The 20440-nt window shown below is 37.5% G+C and overlaps 1 protein-coding gene and 1 pseudogene across 1 annotated transcript; both read left to right on the top strand.

Annotated features, from left to right (window-relative positions):
- Positions 1-322: 322 nt before the first annotated feature.
- Positions 323-6530, top strand: LOC116138588. The gene is made up of 7 exons (XM_031424301.1): positions 323-600; positions 715-1304; positions 1500-1966; positions 2162-2411; positions 2571-3173; positions 3801-4477; positions 6027-6530. The coding sequence occupies exons 1-7, from the start codon at positions 323-325 to the stop codon at positions 6528-6530; spliced, it is 3369 nt and encodes a 1122-aa protein (XP_031280161.1).
- Positions 6531-14412: 7882 nt separating this feature from the next.
- LOC116138587 lies at positions 14413-16335 on the top strand (annotated as a pseudogene).
- The last annotated feature ends 4105 nt before the right edge of the window (positions 16336-20440 follow it).

The following is a 20440-nucleotide window of genomic DNA, read 5'->3' as shown; positions in this document are numbered from 1 at the left end:
TTAGTTTGAAGGGAAGTGTTGACCAAAGATTCATGGTGCTAACTGCAAGTTCTCAAAATGTGAGGACCTGACTAGAAGTTTCACACACGATGTCGTTTTACTTTACATGTAAAAGTCTTCTTCCTAAACGATCCTTCATAGTTTGTTAGCTGCTATTGCTTTACTCTTTTTCACTCTCACTTCACTTCGTTTCTTTCAAGTATAAAAGTAGCTACTTTTTTGTAACAAGTTTGTTAATCAATACAAAGAATCATTCAATTAAGAAGTTTATCTTTCTTTTCTTTCAACTTTCACATAGTATCAGAGCCCTAGACTCACGTCAATGGCTGATTTTTCTGGTGTTAATCTCTCTGCAAATAGCATGAATAAGCTCCAAAATTCCACTGATTCACACTCCTCGATCTTCTCTTCAAGCTTACAAGTGATTAATCCAAAGTTGACGCAAGACAACTATCAAGACGACTATCGATTTTGGCAATCACATGCTCTCTCTACTGTTGGAGCTTATAAGCTGGAAGAACACCTCACAGGTTTAATTCCTTGTCCTCAACCTCTAATTTCATCAAAAATTGATGATTCCTTTGAAATGGAAGGTGTTCTGTCAAAAAATAACCTAACTAGAAGAAAAGTTAATCCGGCATATATCGTTTGGAAATGAGCTAACAAGTTTCTAGTCACTTAGTTACTTGCTTCAATCTCTGAATGCATGTTTAGTTTCATATCAAAGTGTCAGCTCTCTTCTGAGATTTGGTTTGCTCTTGAGCATGAATTCCTAAGTGATTCTAAAGCCAAAGCCTTACATTTGAAAAACTTATTACAAACTACACAAAAAGGCAATTTGAGCATTAGTGAGTATGTCAAGAAGATGAAAAGTAAAAGTATAGCCGAAAGTTTGTCTGTTAGTGGTCTAGTTATCACTAATGAAGATGTTTTGCAGTATGTGTTACACGGTTTAGGACTGGAGTTTGATGCAGTAGTGGTTAACTTGACCTCACAGCGAGAATCCAAGTTTGATATAGTGACACTTCAAGAAGCACAGTTCTTATTACAGAAGTATGAGCTGAGGTTAGAAAAGTTTAATTTTATTGATCTTTCAACTAGTTCTATTCATGTTGCTGCTGTGAGTAATGCTGGTTTTAAGCCATCCCTTATCAACACTAATAATCCTTCAAATGATCCTGTAAACCCTTCCAGTTCCTCATCTCAATTTCCTCCATCATTTGCACAACGTTGTCCTTTACTTGCTCTAATTCCCTCTGTCCATTATGGTCAATTTTTTCACTCAGCCCCTTCTAATCCTTATGGTGCTTCAACTATTTCCTATCAACCTACTAGATTTATGAATTCTAGATGAGGAAGAGGTAGAGGAAACGGTAGGGGTAGGCCAATTCATCAACTATGTAGCAAAATTGGGCACACTGCTGTGCAATGTTATCATCGGTACAATTCCAACTACAATGGTGCCCCTCCTTAGTTCAACTCAAATAATCACTCCATAGGTGTTGTAAGTGGTGCATCTCCACAATTCAACTCTTCTAATCACTTAATTGGGAATGGATCTTTCAATTCCAATAAGCAACACAATGGACTCTTTACCAATCCAAACAATCAAACAAGCCAGATCTCTTCACAGTCGTTACAGCCTGGATTTGTCTCCTTTAATACAACACAATCACATGGCAACTATATTGGCCTTAATCACCAGCAACAACATTTTGCCTCACAACCACAAAATTTCACAGTTCCAAGCCAACAGATAACAACACCAACTCAAGCCTACTTTGCCTCTCAACAACCTTCACCACTTAACTCACAACCTTCATCCTATCTACCTGTTGCATCAATTGCCTCCAAAACTCCTCAAGATCCTGCATGTTATATGGACTCCGGAGCTCCGGATCACGTCACTTATAACCTCAATCAGTTGACTGTTAGCAAAAACTATGGCGGAGCTGATCAGCTACAAGTACGTAGTGGTGAGTTTCTTGACATCTCACATATTGGTTTTACTTCTTTACCTAGCTCTTTACAATCTAAATGTTTACATTTAAAAAACGTTTTGTGTGTACCTAGAATCACTAAAAATCTCCTTAGTATATCTATGTTCACTAAGGATAACAATGCTGTTGTAAAATTTAACTCTGATTGTTGTATTGTTAAGGACAAACTTTCGAGGGCAGTGTTACTGCAAGGAGAACTTAATGTTGGACTCTATCAGTTGAGACTTCCCTCTATCAGTCCTCTACCTTCCTTTGATACCTCTATTGCACCTCTTAAATTTCAGAGCTTTGTCTCATCAATTGAACCTACCAAAGTTACTCCCATTGAACCTGAGTCTGCTGTTAAAAATAAGTTTGTTGTTGATAATGAGTCTATAGGAAGCTGTGTTAAAACCTCAAGTTTTGTTACTTGTAATAATCTTGTGTCCAACCTTAAGAATAAGTCCACATACTGTTTAAAAATAGCAGTACTAAAAATAATAGTAATAAAATGGCCAGTGAATCTGTTTTGAACAATTGTAATTCTGTTTCTTTCAATAAAGCTGGTTCTACTTTGACACATTGTGCTAGTATTGGACATATCTGATGCATCAGCATGCACTGTTAATGCTCCATTACATACCACCTTGAGTAATTGTTCCCATGTGTCTGATGTTGCTAAAGCTAATTGTTCTACTATATTTTATAATGATTCTGATATGTCTAATGCATCAGCATGCACTGTTAATGCTTCATTACATACTACCTCTGGTAATTGTGCCTATGTGTCTGATGTTGCTAAAGCTAATTGTTTTGCCATATTTAATAATAATTATGATATGACTATTGAATCAGCATTCACTGTCAATACTCCATTACATACTACCTCTGTTAATTGGTCTCATGTGTCTGATATTGCAACTTCATTAAATACAAACCATGTTGACATACACAGAAATCATTTGTCTGATGTAGATGCATCTATTTATACTACTCCCAACTCTAAGTCCAGCATCACTGACTGCCCATCCTTAGCCTGGCAAGCTGTTAGCCACAAAGAAACTACTTCCTCACTTTGGCACAATCGTCTAGGTCATCCACACTCAATAGCTTTTAATAAAATCATGCGTCAAGTGCACTCAGATTCATCACAAACTATTCCAGCTCTATCCTTTTGTGATGCCTGCCAACTTGGTAAAGTGCATAGAAACCATTTTCCCATCTCTAATTCTAGAGCCACTAAACCATTAGAATTGATTCATTGTGATATATGGGGTCCTGCTCTAATCGCATCTCTAGAAGGGTTCAAATACTATGTCCATTTTCTAGATGATTATAGCCAATTTACATGGTTATTTCCCTTAAGAACCAAGGTTGAAGTGCAATCTGTTTTTATCAAATTTCATCACTTAGCCGAGAGACAATTCCAACATAAAATACATTGCTTACAATCTAATCAAAAGGGGTGAGTATAGAGGTTTAGTGCCTTACTTAACAAAATCAGGAATCCAGTTTAGGTACTCGTGTGCTCATGTGCATCAACAAAATGGACGTGGTGAAAGAAAGCATAGACAGGTCTATCCTTGCTAACACATGCATCCATGCCTATGTATCTCTGGTGGTTTGCTTTTGACACTGTTGCATTTCTAATAAGTAGAATGCCTACTGCTATTTTGGATTTCATTTCGCCTTAACAGTTGCTATTTGATAGACCACCCTTATACAATTCTTTAAAGGTCTTTGGGTGTGCTTGTTTTCCTCATTTGAGAGATTATAATCAACGTAAACTTAGGTTTCACTCTTCAAAATGTGTGTTTGTAGGATACAACCTAATTCACAAAGGTTATAGGTGTCTAAGTGCCGAAGGAAAAATTTACATCACTCTTAATGTTAAATTTCATGAAATAGAGTTTACTTTTAAATCTGGTTTTGGTCAGCCTAATAATTTAGCTCCCAGAGAATCATATTTCAATGAGTCACACACTAGCTTTCCCTATTCTAAAGTTCAAGCACCAGTTGTGTCCAGTAAAAAGGTCTCTCCAACAGAACCGAGCTCTCAAGTTAGTCTTCCTTCAACAATTGGAGTATCGAATTCTACCTCACCATTACCATCCTATAAGTCCACTCATTCTATTTCACCATTACCATCCTATAAGTCTGCCCTTGCTCCTAAAAATATGTCCAATTCAACTACTAATTCCTCTCTAAATCTTTCAAACTCAATACCTAGTTTATCAAATCCAGTATCTAATTCCCAAAATTCCACATCTGAACTAATACCTCCTCCCTATAAGAAACCTGATGCCAAATCCTCAAACCATACACTTGAAATCAATCTAACCTCTTATCCACCTCTTAATCCTTCTGTTCCTTCTCAATCATCTTTTGCTCGAGATCTTACTCACTGCCCTCTTGTAGTTGACTTAGCACCCTCACAATTTCTCACTACATCAACTGATCAGCCTCCAAGTATTAACACACATCCCAATGTTAACAAGGTCTAAAACCAACTCTTCAGTTACCCTTAACCATTCAGGCAAAACTGCACTTATTTTATCTGGCAACACACATGTCCTCCCTGAACCCTATTCTGTGAAAGATGCATGATGGGAATGCAAAATGTCATATTTACCCCCCTTAATGTTTAGTCTTTTATACGTATTTATTGCTTAAATGTACTCATTATTATTCTATTTTGATTTAGGATGCAAATGGAGGCGTTAATTGTAAAACGGAACTAATTAAGTGAATTCGGACAGTTTCAACGTTGTTTCGTAATCTGGGCATAGCTCTCTCATCCGAGCTCCGATTGAGATGATTAAAAATGCTGTGGAATGATAAGAAATTTATCTACAACTTTCATGTTTTGAGTTTAGATAGATACTCACTGAATCAAGGTTGGAATCGAGCTTGAAATTGACGCATCTACACTGGACGTCCTGGAGCATTCTGCCTTGTCATGCAAATCAATTGAGCAGTTTATTATTGGAAGATTTGAGGACATGTAGCACGCAAGTTACAGCTCAGAATCACCACTTTCCTATTTTATTTTAGGACTCTATCTTATTTTAAATTAATTAGAATTAAATTAGGATTAATGTTATTTTAGGATATTAGAATATTTCTTTTAGGAGATTGAGTGGGATTCAAATTCTTGAACTGGATTTTGGCTAAAGAGATCAGATTAGGTTTTGGGGAAAGGGGGACCACGCCTCTCTCTCTTCTCTTCTCTGGAATTTTTCTTTCTTTTTGAGTTTTGGGATTATGGCCATGAGCAGCTAAAGCTTTTGTAACTTGGTCGTCGGAAACGGAGACCTCGGAATCAACCAACTGTGAGATCTAATCTATTTTATTTTAATGTTCAATTTTTGTGTTTGAGTATTGAATGTTAGTCTGTGCATATCTTCATGATTGATGCAATTAATTACTAGGAGGCCTACTAGTGTATTATTTGTTGCAATCTACTGCTGAGTTTGATATCAAATCCGTAATTGTTTGATCCCTCTAACTTGTGAAGCAATTAGGGTTAATAATTTGCTGCGTCAGGAATTAGTAATCTTAAGAGGAACATTCAACTAAATTAAATACAACCGCTTGTGTTTGTGTTGTTTAGCTTCATCGATTTCTCTAATTCTTAAGGCTGCCATTAGATTAAATCTTGAGCGCTTGTCTAGGGTTGTTTAGTGGTAAGATTAATTAAGATCGCTTGTTTCTTAATTAATTACAATTAAGGAGAGATAGGAAAATAGTTCCAACGGTGAATATTCAGGTATGAATTGATTTAATTTTGCATCAATGATCAGTTGTAAGATTCCGATGGTGGATGTTGACGGAGACCAAGTTTCGTTATATTAATTGATTTCGATTTGAATTGTTTTTGTTTTGATTTTTGCTAAGATAGTTTTCTATTTTACTCAAAACCCCCCAGCCTTTTTCACATCATCAAAAATTTGGCTAGACACTCTTCGTGGGATCGACCCTTGCTTACCCTATTTACAGTTCAGTAGTTAGGTTAGGAAGGTTTTTAATCTTGGTTGCCTACGACAGCACACCAATGCATTAGCCACTACTGAGTGGAAAGAAGCCATGCAGTTGGAATTTGATGCCTTAATGAAAAATATCACCTGGATTTTGGTACCAAGAACCAGTGACATGCATGTAGTTGGGAATAAATGGGTATCTCAAACCAAGTTTCATGCTGATGGTTCTTTGCAAAAATACAAGGCTAGATTGGTTGCTAAAGGGTTCCAACAAACACCTGGGTTGGACTATTTTGAAACATTTAGTCCTGTAGTTAAACCTTCCACCATTAGGATCATTCTCACACTTGTTGTAACCAATGGTTGGGACATCCAACAAGTGGATGTAAATAATGCATTTCTTAATGGTACTTTGAATGAGGTTGTCTACATGCAACAACCTGATGGATTTGAAAACTCAGCTGTTCCCTCTTATGTTTACAAATTAAACAATGCTCTTTATAGTCTAAAACAGGCCCTTAGAGCCTGGTTTAACACGCTCAAGTTTGCACTTATTGCTAAAGGGTTTTAAAATTCTATCTCTGATTCATGTTTGTTCATTTGCAAAATTTTTGATCATGTTATATATATTCTTATATATGTAAATGACATTTTGATTATTGGATCCAACTCTTCATCCATACATCAGCTTGTTCAAGAATTGAATGATCAATTTGCCTTAAAGACCCTTGGTTCTATCAAATATTTTTTGGGGTTAGAAGCTACAAGAACACCTGTTGGTATTCACTTAAAACAGACTAAGTGCATTGTTGATTTACTTATCAAGACACAAATGCTGGATTCTCATGCATGTTCTACCCCGATGGCTGTTGGTACAAAACTCTACTTTCAAGATAGTCTTTTATTCAAAGACCCTAGTCTTTATAGGAGTACCATAGGAGATCTCCAATACCTTACCCTTACTAGACCTGATATAAGCTTTGTAGTAAATAAACTAAGTCAGTACCTTCAAGCTCCTACTGAGCTCCAATGGCAGGCTTGCAAAAGGGTTTTAAGGTATATAAAAGGCACTCAATATTATGGACTACAGTTCAAACCAACAGCATCTCTCAGCATTGAATTTTATGCTAATGCTGATTGAGGTAGTAGTTTGGATGACAAAAGGTCGACAAGTGGGTATTGTGTGTTCTTTGGTCCTAATCTAATCCAATGGAGCTCAAGAAAACAGAAGGTGGTTGCCCTTTCATCAACCGAAGCTGAGTATAGACCGTTAGCTAACACAACCACTAAAATTGCATGGCTGCAGAGCATGTTTTCAGAGTTAGGATTGAACCTGAAAACTCCTCATGTTATTTGGTGCGACAAAGTGAGTGATGGTGCTCTTGCCGCAAATCCCATTTTCCATGCATGGACCAAACATATTGAAATTGATGTTCACTACATCAGGGATCAAGTTTTTACAAAGAAAATTGCAGTTCAGTATGTATGATGCGTGCTTACTACAACATGCAAAAATAGCGAGTGCACTAGTCGCACAAAGTAATAAAGTGATGAGTGAGTATCGCTCCCACGAGCATAATGTTACTAAGTACTGATTTCTCTAGTTTAAGTCCTAATTGAAGCAACAATAAAATGGATTGATGGAAAATTAACAACTAAATACAAATTAACCAAATATGAATGAATGATAATGAAATTAAAGCAAAACCCAACAACTTAACTAATTAAACAATGCTAAAAAAAATACTAGGGTGTTGATTTCACCTAGATACGCTAACCCAAATCATAGAATCTATTACCCAAGTTCTAATTCCTTGATTGAAAATCGAATTCCCTAAGTTGTAAAACATACCTTCTCAGGCTACATTTCCCTACTTATCCTTATCAAGCTTACACAACCAACAAAATGAAGATTAATAGTCAAAGTCTTTTAAGCTTTATGGAATTCTAATCTAGATTAAGATCGGCTAAACCTATCTCTAGCGTTGCTAATCTACGGTATTATCCCGAGAGGCACAAATCACAAATCACTCCAGTTCTCATTGTGAACAACACACATTTGAAAGGTGATCAAGCATCAAAAGTCATTAACCAAAGAGATAAACACTCAATCATGAAATTAAAACTCAAAGTAAATCAGTTCATATAAATTTGAATCATTGTATCAAGGTTACATCAAAACCCTAGCTAACAACTCAGTTCATACTCAAAAATGAAATAAATAACAAAAACAAACTGAATCAGATTTATCATTGAAAAACAAGCAAAAGATGAGACTCTTCTCTAATTTGAAGCCCAAATCTTCAATAATCTTTCTCTCCATGAGCTGCCTCCCAAATGACGAACCAAGACCCTTTTTCTCTCCTTTTTGCTCTAATTATACCTCTTTCACTTAAGGACCAAGCCCTAGCAAGCCAAAACGCGTCGTTTATTTTTTACAGTTGATGCAGGTTTCGCCGCGGCGAAGAATTTCGGGCCAAATTTGAGCCTGATAGAGTCGAATCTGGAATATTGTTTTATGAATGTAGCCCTTTCAATTATTCTTTTGGTAGTTCAAGAATCAGCACAATCGAGGTCTATAGCTCAAGTTATGGCAGAAATAATGAAGCACATCCAAGACGTTTTTTCTTCAGTTCCCAGCGTACTTTTCACGAATTCAAGCCAAGTTTTCACCCTGTCCAGTCAGAATAGGAAAAACCCAAAACTGAAAGTGTAGCTCTTCTGCTTAGCTTTCCAAAGTTTCTAATTCAGGTCATTCCGAGTTTCCAAGCTTCAAGTTACACAATTTACGCTCAAAACTGCCATTTATACTAAAAATCATCGTTTAGGCCTGCAAAGACAAATAATAGAATTAGGTAGCAATTATGGCCCAAATTGTATGAAAAGTATCCTAAATCCTATCAAATTCAATGCAAAATCATAGTGTAAAATATGATATTCAAATACCCCAAACTTAAGATTTGCTCTTTCCTCGAGCATAAAGAATAAAAACCAAAGAAAGAAAGCAAACAACAAACCAAAAAACACAAAACACACAAACTGAAAATGAACAAATAAAAAATTAGACTCAAACTCAACACGAGAATTGCCTAGAATTTATGCAAGTCTCTAAGGTTGTTGAAAATTTATTACTAGAAAAGTTCAACACTCCAAGAAGTTTAAGTTGCACGACTATCTTTCTCTATTAGTCCCCGAGTAGGTGATCCCACTTCAGTCCACATTCCAACTTCCCAGATTATTTTATGCGAAAATGTAAAGTTTATCAAATGGTGGCAGACTCCATAAGCCTAAGTATGGAAACTACTCTACTATGTAGAAGAGACATCACTAAGGATCAAAAGGTCTTTGCAAGCTTGTAACGTTAGGCTCGGGAAATGGGTTCCAAGAAAAAAGATAGGAAATACAAAGTAAGAGAACTCGGTTTTCCTCATGAAACACTCAAATCAAAAATCCAACTCATCACTCAACCACCAATCAACGTGTCCACTAATTACAACCCTCAAACTTGTATCTTTTTTTTTTTTTTTTGATACCAAATATGCGCCGCCGGGAAGTGAGTTCAAGGGTGACATGGCGTTATTAAACCAGAGATCACCAGTAATGCTAGGTAGTTTTTAAGGCGGTTACTGATTTCCAGCCGAGATACCTAAACTTGGCAAAAGAATTGTTTTTTTTTTTTTTTTTTTTTTTTTTTTTTTTTTTTTTTTTTTTTTTTTAAAGTAAAAACAATCAATTGAATTGAGGTGAACTACCTCTTTATTTTTATTGCCCTTTCACAAACCCTAAAACTATTCTTTTAGTTGATTCGTACAACTCTTCCCCTTCTGTGTTTGCATTAGGATCGAATTCTCCTAAGGGTACGACAGAGGTTTAGGGTATAAGGATTGACAATTTTTGGTTAGCCAAGAAAAATAAAGCAATAATGATCAAAACGGGTCAATGGGGACTAGGGACAATTTCATTCATAGGTGGCTAGAAAAGACTCAAACGTTCCAAAAAGAATGCCAAATATCTCCTCAACCATGTCTAATCCTAGAATTTGTCTCAAGCACTTCTAACTAGGTTCTAGAGTCCACCAATTATCAAACTTACCTAACCACATAAAATGAATCTAGCATGCCGAAATAAATGAAAATGGTGGTTGAACACTCAACAAAACTTCAATAAAATTCAGTCAATAAAACATAAACTTGAAGCAATGCTTAACATTTTTCCAAAAAAATCACCACAATTCTAGTCATCCTAGACTTAGCAATTCATCTAGGCAACAACAACACAACCACAAAAACAAAACACACTAAACATTTAACAATCAAAGAACTTAAAACAAAAGAAAAACACACAAACAAACTAAAACACACAAATTCTCAAAATTTTCCTACCCCGAACTTAAAAGACATTGTCCCCAATGTCACATCATGCACATCCAAGGAATAGAAAAAAAACAAAAGTAAAGGTTACGGATACTCCCCTGATTAATCTAAAAAGGCTGATCTTGTGCTAAATCCTGGCATCCATTCCTTGGCTTTCTCATCCTCATTATGTGTCAAACAATTGAAAGTCTATGGTGCCAAATGGTGTTGATCACCTCACGATTAATATGAAAGAAATTACCCTAATCTCAACCTATTGAACTAAACCAAAATCTAAACAAAAAACAAATAAAGAGCTAAAAAAACAGGAAATCAACATCAATTCCTACTTACAAAACATAAAGAAATAAAAGCAAAAACTAAAAAGAAAAGTGGTTCAAGCTTCAATCTTCTTCTACTTCTTCCTCTTCACACAACTCCCAAATTTGCTAAAAGCACTTCAACACAACAAACCCGACTCCTCAACACCAAATATAAATCAAAATCAACAATTTCTACAATCCACCAATCAACTCAATCTTCAAGTTCTCAACAACATCCACAATCAACAAATTCAAGCAATTTTTCAACAAAAACAAATCCACAATTGAAAGTGAACAAAATAAATTGAATAAAAACTCTTAACCTTACCAAGCCCAAGCTTTCCAACCTTCAATACTTCCATTCATTAAAAATCACAGAGAAAGCTCCAAATTTTCAAAACCTAGGGGGTGCTAAAAATTTCTTCAAAATGGGTTAAATACGGGGCAATTGAAGGTGCATGATTGTTTAAAGAGGTAAGGGAGTGGAATGGTGCAAGAAATTTGAGGGAAAAAGGTGAGAAATTGAAAGAAGAGAAAATGAAATTCTTGGAGGCTAGGGTTGAAATCGCAAAAAATGGAGAGAATGAAGGTGGGTTAAAAAAAATCTCAGGTTTTCCGCGACGAAGTTCTTCGTTCAACATAAATAAAACCCAGGTTTCGCCGTGGCGAAGACAAATTCTTCGCCGAGCCGAAAAAATACAGAAGCTGTATCATTTTTAAGTTACTTCGCCCGGCGAAGCGCGGCGAAGTCTGGGACTTTTTAACTTCATTTTCATATGACGTGCTTCGCCGGGAGAAGAACTTCTCGCCCGGCAAAGTCTGAGCATTTTCTTTCCTTTTCCTTAGCTTTAAACTTCACCTGAAACACCCAAAAACACAAAATTAAAAAAAAAAATCAAATCATAAGAAAACTAAACAAATTCAAACAGCAATGAAATGAAAAACAATGAAAAGACTTGGGTTGCCTCCCAAGAAGCGCTTGTTTATAGTTGGAAGCTCGACTTCCCATGGTCCTTCGTCAATCTGGATCCTTGTGGGGTGGTTCACTTCCCATTGCCACCTTGGGTCTTTCCTTTGGAATTTCGGACATTCTCATAAGCATCTTTCGGAACTTCAAATTCGTATATGCGTAATGAGATGAGATGGTGATTGGTGGGTCCAATGTTTGGAGTCTCTTCCAACACCAATTTTGGACTTGTGCGGCATTTACACCAAATTCCTCAAATTGTTCCTTGTGAGGTGAGTTGCTTGGTTGAAATTCCCCTAAGTATCTTGCACACCTTTCCGCTTTCAGATTTTCCTTTTTCATCATCTTGTCTTCAAGTTCTTCCAACTTTCCTTCATTGTGAGGTTGCTCCAACAACTATCCCTCCTCATGTTATGACATTTAATTATTTCAGGATTTGTGACCGTTGTGCTCGGCAAAGAACCTTGAGATCTTCTTGTCAATTGTTCAACCAATGCTCCACTTGAACCTCCAAATTTTGAATGGACACTCTTTGATTTCTGAAGTTTGAGCGTGTCTCAGTGATAAAACTTGTGGTTTCTTGCATGAACTCTTCGAATATATCTTCCAATTTTGACACTCTTTGCTACATGGTTGATGATTCACCACTGGTTGATGGTTTGGCACTGTCCTTTGATTTGATTGACTGCTTTGATTGCTCCAGGACAAATTTGGGTGATTCTCCCAACCAAGATGTAAGCATTGGAGGAAAAGTCACTTTGTAGCCTTGTGAACTAACATGTAATTCACTTGCTCCGTTGTTGAGAAGAAAACTGGTTTCACCTTAGCATTCCACACTCCCATGGTTCTTGCAAAAAATTCACAAGTTATAAAGGGTGAGTGAATAGAATTTACATTCATACCTCCCAATTGGGCTTCAAGTGATGCAATTTGTGCAGATAATGTGGCGAAACACATCGACTTTATGTAGACCCATTGTTCTCTTCGGCATTGCTCTCTCATTAGGTCTTTGTAGGTATGTTGGCCATCAGCTCAAGTAATTCATAAAGATCTTCTGGGTATTGTTATTTAAGGCTCCGCCTGCTGCCACATCTACCATCGTTTGAATATTTCGTAGAACCCATTGTAAATGTTTGGACTATCTCCAAAAACGGTAAACCATATGTGGACCATTCCTTAACACTCGTGTACCTTCCCAAGCTTCATATAGTGATTCACGTTGCCTTGCACGAAAGAGGGTAAGCATTCTCATACTTAAGACTATACAAAATTCAATTAACTACAAAAAGAAAAAAAAAGCTTCAATTAGCACTACACATAGTACTTACATCAATATTAATAATCAACTATCCCCGGCAACGGCGCCAAAAACTTGATGCGTGTTTACTACAACATGCAAAAATAACAAGTGCACTAGTCGCACAAAGTAATAAAGTGAGAGTGGTATCGTTCCCACGAGGATAATGTTACTAAGTACCGATTTCTCTATTTTAAGTCCTAATTGAAGCAACAATAAAATGGATGATGGAAAATAACAACTAAATACAAATTAAACAAATATAAATGAATGATAATGAAATTAAAGCAAAACCCAACAACTTAACTAATTAAACAATGCTAAAAAAAATACTAGGGTGGTGATTTCACCTAGATACGCTAACCCAAATCATAGAATCTATTACCCAAGTTTAATTCCTTGGTGAAAACGAATTCCTAAATTGTAAAACAACCTTCCAGGCTACATTTCCCTACTTATCCCTATCAAGCTCCACCCAACAAAATGAAGATTAATAGTTCAAAGTCTTTTAAGCTTTATGGAATTCTATCTAGATTTCATAGATCGCAAAACCTATCTCTAGCGTTTGCTAATCTACGGTATTTATCCCAAGAGGCACAATCACCAATCACTTCTCAGTCTTCATGTGAACAACACACATTTGAAAGGTGATCAAGCATCCAAAAGTCATTAGCAAAGAGATAAACACTCAATCATGAAATTAAAACTCAAAGAAATCAACATATAAATGAATATGTATCAAGGTTACATCAAAACTATTAAAACAACTTAGTTCATACTCAAAAATGAAATAAAATAGCAAAAACAAACTGAATCAAGATTTATCATTGAAAAACAAGCAAAAGATTGAGACATCTTCTCTATTTGAAGCCCAAATCTTCATAATCCTCTCCTTCCATGATCTGCCCCCAAATGACGAACCAAGACCCTTTTCTCTTCCTTTTCGCTCTAATTTATCCTCTTCACTAAGGACCAAGCCTAGCAAGCCAAACGGTCGTTTTTATTTTTACAGCTGATGCAGGTTCGCCGCAGCGAGAGATTTCGGGCCAAATTTGAGCTGATAGAGTCTGAATCTGGAAAAGTGTTGAACATATGAATTGTATCCCTTTCAATTATAGTTCTTGTCGTTCAAGAATAAGCACATCAGAGGTCTACAGCTCAAGTGATGGTAGAAACACTGAAGCACGTCCAAGACGTTTTTTTTCTTCAGTTCCCAGCATACTTTTCACGAATTCAAGCCAAGTTTCACCCTGTCCAGTCAGAATTAGGAAAAACCCAAAACATGAAAGTTGTAGCTCTTCTTCTAGCTTTCCAAAGCTTCTAAATTCAGGTCATTCCGAGTTTCCAAGCTCAAGGTACACAATTTACGCTCAAAACTGTCATTTATACTAAAAAACATCATCGTTTAGGCCTACAAAGACAAATTAATAGAATTAGGTAGCAATTATGGCCCAAATTGTATGAAAAGTATCCTAAATCCTATCAAAATTCAATGCAAAATCATAGTGTAAAATATGATTATCAATATACCTTCCCAGCTACAAATAGCAGATGTGCTAACCAAGGCTCTATCAGTGACTCAATTTCAAGAACTGAGACAAAAATTGAATGTTCTTGCCATGCCTTTTGCTGATTTAGAAATGACTGCAGAGGTTAAGTATTAGCAAACCTGTTAAAAGCACAGCTGAATAGCAGATCAGCAGTCATGTTCACAACTGAACAACAGATTGGGATCAATGCAGTTGAACAGCAGATTAGAATCAATGCAGTTAAACAGCAGATCAGCAGTCATGTTAATACAGAATAAATGCAGTAGATCAGTAGTTATGTTTGCAGATCAGCAGTTATGTTAATGCAGAATCAATGCAGTAGATTAGTGGTTATGTTAGCAGATCAGCAGTTATGTTAATGCAGAATTTTTTGTTGATAATAAGTTCTAACGACAAGAGCAGGAAGAAGAGTCAATTTCCTTATTGATAGAAAGTAGAATCAATTTAGTTTGCGGGGAAATGTTGAAGATTAAAAGTTGCCAAAATAATGGAGAAGAGAAGTAGCTTAGTTTGAGGGGAAGTGTTGACCAAAGATTCATGGTGCTAACTGCAAGTTCTCAAAATGTGAGGACCTGACTGGAAGTTTCACAAACGATGTCATTTTACTTTACATGTAAAAGTCTTCTTCATAAGTGATTCTTCATAGTTTGTTAGCTGCTGCTGCTTTACTCTTTTTCACTCTCACTTCACTTCGTTTCTTTCAAGTATAAAAGCAGCTACTTTTTTGTAACAAGTTAGTTAATCAATACAAAGAATCATTCAATTAAGAAGTTTATCTTTCATTTCTTTCAACTTTCACAGATATCATTCAAAACTAGTTCTTCAATCATTAAGAAAGTAAGCAAACTGGTTTATGCATTGGCATTATGTTTGGTTGCTACTAATGTAGCTGCTGATTACAAGCCTTGCAATTTTGTTTCACCATCACCTTATTATTATAAGTCACCAAATTCATACCGTTACAAGTCTCCACCGCAACCTTCTCCACCTCGACCTCATTACTATTTCAAGTCGCCACCGCAACCTTCTCCACCTCGACCTCATTACTATTACAAGTCGCCACCGCCGCCGCTCAAGTCACCTCCACCTCCTTATTACTATAAATCATCTCCACCTCCAAAAGCATCTCCTCCACACTAGTATTACTATAAGTCACCACCTCTGCCACCATCTACATCTCCATCACCTCCTCCGCCTTATGTTTATAAGTCCCTGCCACCACCTTCGTCTTCACCTCCTGCTCCATACGTTTACAAATCACCACGTCCACCATCTCCGTCACCTCCTCCTCCTTATGCTTACAAGTCCCGACCACCACCATCTCCATCACCACCTCCTCTATATGTCTACAAATCACCACCTCCACCTTCTCCTTCACCACCTCTTCCATATGTCTATAAGTTGCTGCCACCTTTATCACCATCACCTCCTCCTCCATATATGTACAAATCTCCTCCCCTACCATCTCCATCACCTCCTCCTCCATATGTTTACAAGTCCCCACCTCCTCCATACATTTACAAGTCGCCGCTACCACCTTGTCCTTCACCTCCTCCTCCATATATTTACAAATCACTACCACCACCACCACCTTCTCCTTCACCCCCTCCTCCATACATTTATAAGTCACCCCCATCTCCGTCACCACCTCCTCCATATGTCTACAAATCACCACCACTACCTTTACCTTCACCTCCTCCTCCATACATTTACAAGTCACCACCTCCTCTATCAGCATCACCTGCTCCTCCTTATGTCTACAAATCCCCACCTCCTCTATCTCCATCACCACCACCACCTTACTACTATAGGTCTCCTCCCCCACCATCTCCTTCACCTCTTCCTCCCTACTATTACAAATCACCACCACCTCCCAAAGGTTACTAAACAAGTCACTGATTCCACTCGGAGCTACTCCACTTCATCAATGCACAATGTTGACAGACAATATTTGTTGACTACATTCTGGAGCCAGATTTTTTTACTTTAACGCAACACTTCATTATTGTAAACTTCTTTGAAGCTGTTATATGTGAAGCCTTATGCGACACCGTTTTGACTTAAGCTGAGACTTCATCCTGATCATTGGTTTGAGAACAGATCTGACGGCTGAGGACTTAAGTTGAGTCAAACCTATAAAAGCAGAGAACCTTTCAGTTCACAAACAACGAGTCTTCTCTTTGTTTGATACCTCTCAAAGTTACCAGATTAGGGTTCAAGATTAGGGCTTTGTGTGTGTGTAAATCTGCTGATAATCTATCCACTGAGTCGTGTTTCTTAGTGGGGTGGGAACCTGGTGCAGAGTTCTTAGTTTAGATTGTAGGTTTATCTTTGTTATTCTCAAGCTAGTTTTGATCTTGGTTGAAATCTTGTAACGAGAAGAGAGTTGAGGGTTGTAACCGTGCTTGATCGTAATAGTAAGTGCAACGAGCATCCATATTCTGGAGCTCAACGTGGACGTAGCTTGTTCAATATTGAACAAGTGAACCACGGTAAATACTGTGTGTTGAATCTGTTTTGGTTTGCGTTGATTGTGTGTTTTGGTTGATGTTTGCTTGATTCAAGTTAGGAGAAATTACAACAGTGGTATCAGAGCCAAAAGTTCTAAGGTGTATCTAGGTTTAGAAATCGTGTAACTCTTGACGAATTTGAAAATTAGGGTTTGTCAGATTTTGGGGGTTTTTTGATTTAAAGGTTCCTAGATCATTAGGACTTCGAATCTTGCTGAGTCTTGGGATTAATTCGTTAGATTTGGTCACAAACACAAGGGATCGACGAAATTCGTGCAAAATCGAAATTAGGGTTTTGCTAGGATTTGGGGTTTTCTTTTTCGAATTAGGGTTTTGAATCGTCCTGAATCTGTTTAAGGGTATCTCGGCTAGAAAACTAGTAACCGCCTTAAAAACTGCCTAGCAGTACTTGGCAACCTCTGGTATAACAACGCCACATACTCCTTAGACTGTCCTGCCCTGTCATTACAGTACAATAAGCACTACTCGTATGGAGATCTCCCAATACGATGGGAAGATCGATTTTAATACATGGAAAAAGAAAATGAAGGCCTTGTTATCTCACAACAAGGTTGGAATCGCACTGGAAAAAGATGAGTCCAAATTACCAGAAGAAAAGAAAAAGAAAAAGGCAGAAGTGGATGAAGAAGCATACAATTTGATCATTATGAACCTGTCAGACACCGTGCTGCAAAAGGTGGATGGTGTGGAATCTCCAATTCCATTATGGGCTAAACTCGAATCTCTGTATGCTCTTAAATCTGCCCCTAATTTAGCTTTCTTGAAAGGTGCTTTATTTTCATATAAAATGGACATAGCTAAATCCCTAGATGACAATCTTGATGAATTCTTAAAAATGACCCTAACCCTAAAAGGTACTGACCAAGAACTAGGAGATTCAAGCCTTGCTATGATTCTGTTAAATTCCCTACGTGAAGAATACTTAGTGGTAAAGAATGCACTCTAGTATAGTAGGACAGTACCTAGTGTGGACCTGATTGTTTCTGGACTAAAATCTAGGGAATTAGAATTAAAGATCCAGAAGCGTACTGGTAGCAATCTATTTGTGAAAGGGAAAGTTGAGGTTGGGCAATCTAGTAAAGATACTAGAAAAAGCCATCAGAGAAATGTAGACTTTAAAAACAAGAAGTATAGGCAAGGAAATGGTAGGACTAAAGGGGAATCTAGGAAATGTTTCTTCTGTAACAAGGTAGGGCACCTAAAGAAAAACTGCTATGATTGGATTAAAAAGAACAAACAGAACAGTACAGAAACAAACCTAGCTAGCTCTAGTAGTAACCTGGAAATATCAGAAGCCCTTACCATTCTAATACATCTAGAGGCAATGAATGGGTGCTAGACTAAGGCTAGAGGCAATGAATGGGTGCTAGACTAAGGCTGTAGCTTCCATAAGAGCCCTAACAAAGACTGGTTTCAAAGACTTAAAACTAGGGAACAAGAAACTGTTTTTATGGGGAATAACCACTCATGTGAGGTTCAAGGGATAGGGGATATAACCATTAAGCTGAATAATGGTAAGTTAGTATTACTAACTAGGGTCAGGTTTATACCTGAACTAAAACGTAACCCAATTTCCTTGGGAACCTTAGATGAATCAGGCTATTCTTATAAGGCTCAAAATGGGTGTATGGAAGTCTACAAAAATGGAAATGTGTTAATGAAGGGGGTTAAGAAAAATGGGCTTTATATATTATATGGGCAGTTCTATCCTGATGTTTCTAATTCTGTTTTATTATCTACTAACATATTTGCTGCAGCAAAATGGCACTTGAGGTTAGGCCATATAGGCCAGAATGGTATGAATGCATTGAAACAGCAAGGTTATTTTGGTAGTGATGTTGTAACTGCTCTAGACTTTTGTGAAACTTTTATCCTTGGAAAATAGCACAGGATGAGTTTTCATAAAGGAACTCATCTTGCTGCAAACTGTCTAGACTATGTTCATGCTGACCTTTGGGGTCCAGAAAAGGTGAAGTCACATGGAGGGAACATATACTTCCTCTCCATTGTGGACGATTATAGTAGAAAGATATGGGTATACCTTCTTAGGCCTATGGACGAAGCCCTAACCAAGTTCAAAGGTTGGAAAACCCTTGTAGAAACTCAGTTAGATAGAAAGGTCAAAACCCTTAGAACTGATAATGGTTTGGAGTTCTGTAACATAGAGTTTGACACCTACTGCCAAAATCAGGGGTTACAAAGGCATAGAAATGTCAGGGCAACCCCACAACAGAATGGGGTTGCAGAGAGGATGAATAGGACTCTCCTAGAAAGGGTCAGGTGCCTTCTGTTCACTACTGGGCTACCCAAGACCTTTTGAGGAGAAGCCCTAACTACAGCTGCCTATTTGATCAATAGAAGTCCATCCAGCTCAATAGGTTTTAAATGCCCAGAAGAGAGATGGTCTGGAAGGAAACCAAACCTAAACCACCTAAACGTATTTGGGTGTGCAGCATATGCACATACCAGAGAGGGTAAGCTTGAACCTAGGTCCTAAAATGTGTCTTTTTAGGGTACCAGGATGGTACTAAAGGTTATAGGTTGTGGGGGAGAAATGCACTAGGAGTTAAGATCATAATCAGCCGAGACGTAGTCTTTAATGAGCTAATCTTTCCTTGCAAAGTGCCTACTGACAATGCAGGTAATTCAAGAACAGATCCTAAACTGCTTAATCAAACAGAGAGATCACAATTTGAGGTGGAGCCATAGAACCTGACAGAACACTTAGAACAACCTGAACAAACAGAACCAAAAAGTACCATACTGCAGAACATTGGGGACCAATATGAAGAAAATGAGCAGCCTGAGAACAATGATGAAGAACAGAATGAGAACCTAGTAGACTACCAGCTGGCTAGAGACAGAGTCAGAAGGGAAATAAAGCCCCCAAACAGATACAGTTATGCAGATTTGATCTACACAGCCCTTGTGGCTGGGGTAGAAATACTGAGGTCTAAACCAGAGACATATCAGGAAGCTGTGAGTTCAAAAGACAGTAAAAAGTGGCTGGAAGCAATGAAAGAGGAGATGAAATCCTTAAGACAGAACAGTACTTGGACTCTGGTCCCAAAACCTACTGACCAGAAACTAATTGACTGCAAGTGGCTTTATAAACTGAAGGAAGGCCTAACAAGCTCAGACCCTACAAGATACAAAGCAAGACTAGTGGCAAAGGGCTACACACAAAGGGTAGGTATCGATTTTACAGAAGTTTTCTCTCCTGTGGTTAAGTTTAAAACAATTAGACTTATGCTAGCTACAGTAACTCAATATGATTTAGAACTGGAACAGTTAGATGTTAAAACTGTGTTTTTATATGGTGAATTGGAAAAGAAAATTTATATGAGTCAACCATTGGGGTTTAGGGATAGAAACCTGCCTAAGCATGCCTGCCTGTTGCACAAGTCCTTGTATGGACTCAAACAATCCCCTAGGCAATGGTACAAGAGATTTGACTCCTT

The sequence above is a fragment of the Pistacia vera genome, unplaced genomic scaffold, assembly GCF_008641045.1.
Source record: "Pistacia vera cultivar Batoury unplaced genomic scaffold, PisVer_v2 Contig342, whole genome shotgun sequence".
In the NCBI taxonomy this organism is placed as follows: Eukaryota; Viridiplantae; Streptophyta; class Magnoliopsida; order Sapindales; family Anacardiaceae; genus Pistacia; species Pistacia vera.
This window is presented reverse-complemented; position numbering and strand designations above follow the sequence as displayed.

Bases quoted from the DNA above. Each gene is read 5' to 3' on its own strand.
- LOC116138588 (XM_031424301.1), top strand. From the start codon at position 323: ATGGCTGATTTTTCTGGTGTTAATCTCTCTGCAAATAGCATGAATAAG. The intron at 1,967-2,161 runs GTACGTAGTGGT...TGTATTGTTAAG, and splicing joins GCGGAGCTGATCAGCTACAA to GACAAACTTTCGAGGGCAGT. The intron at 4,478-6,026 runs GTCTAAAACCAA...TGCCTACGACAG, and splicing joins CACATCCCAATGTTAACAAG to CACACCAATGCATTAGCCAC.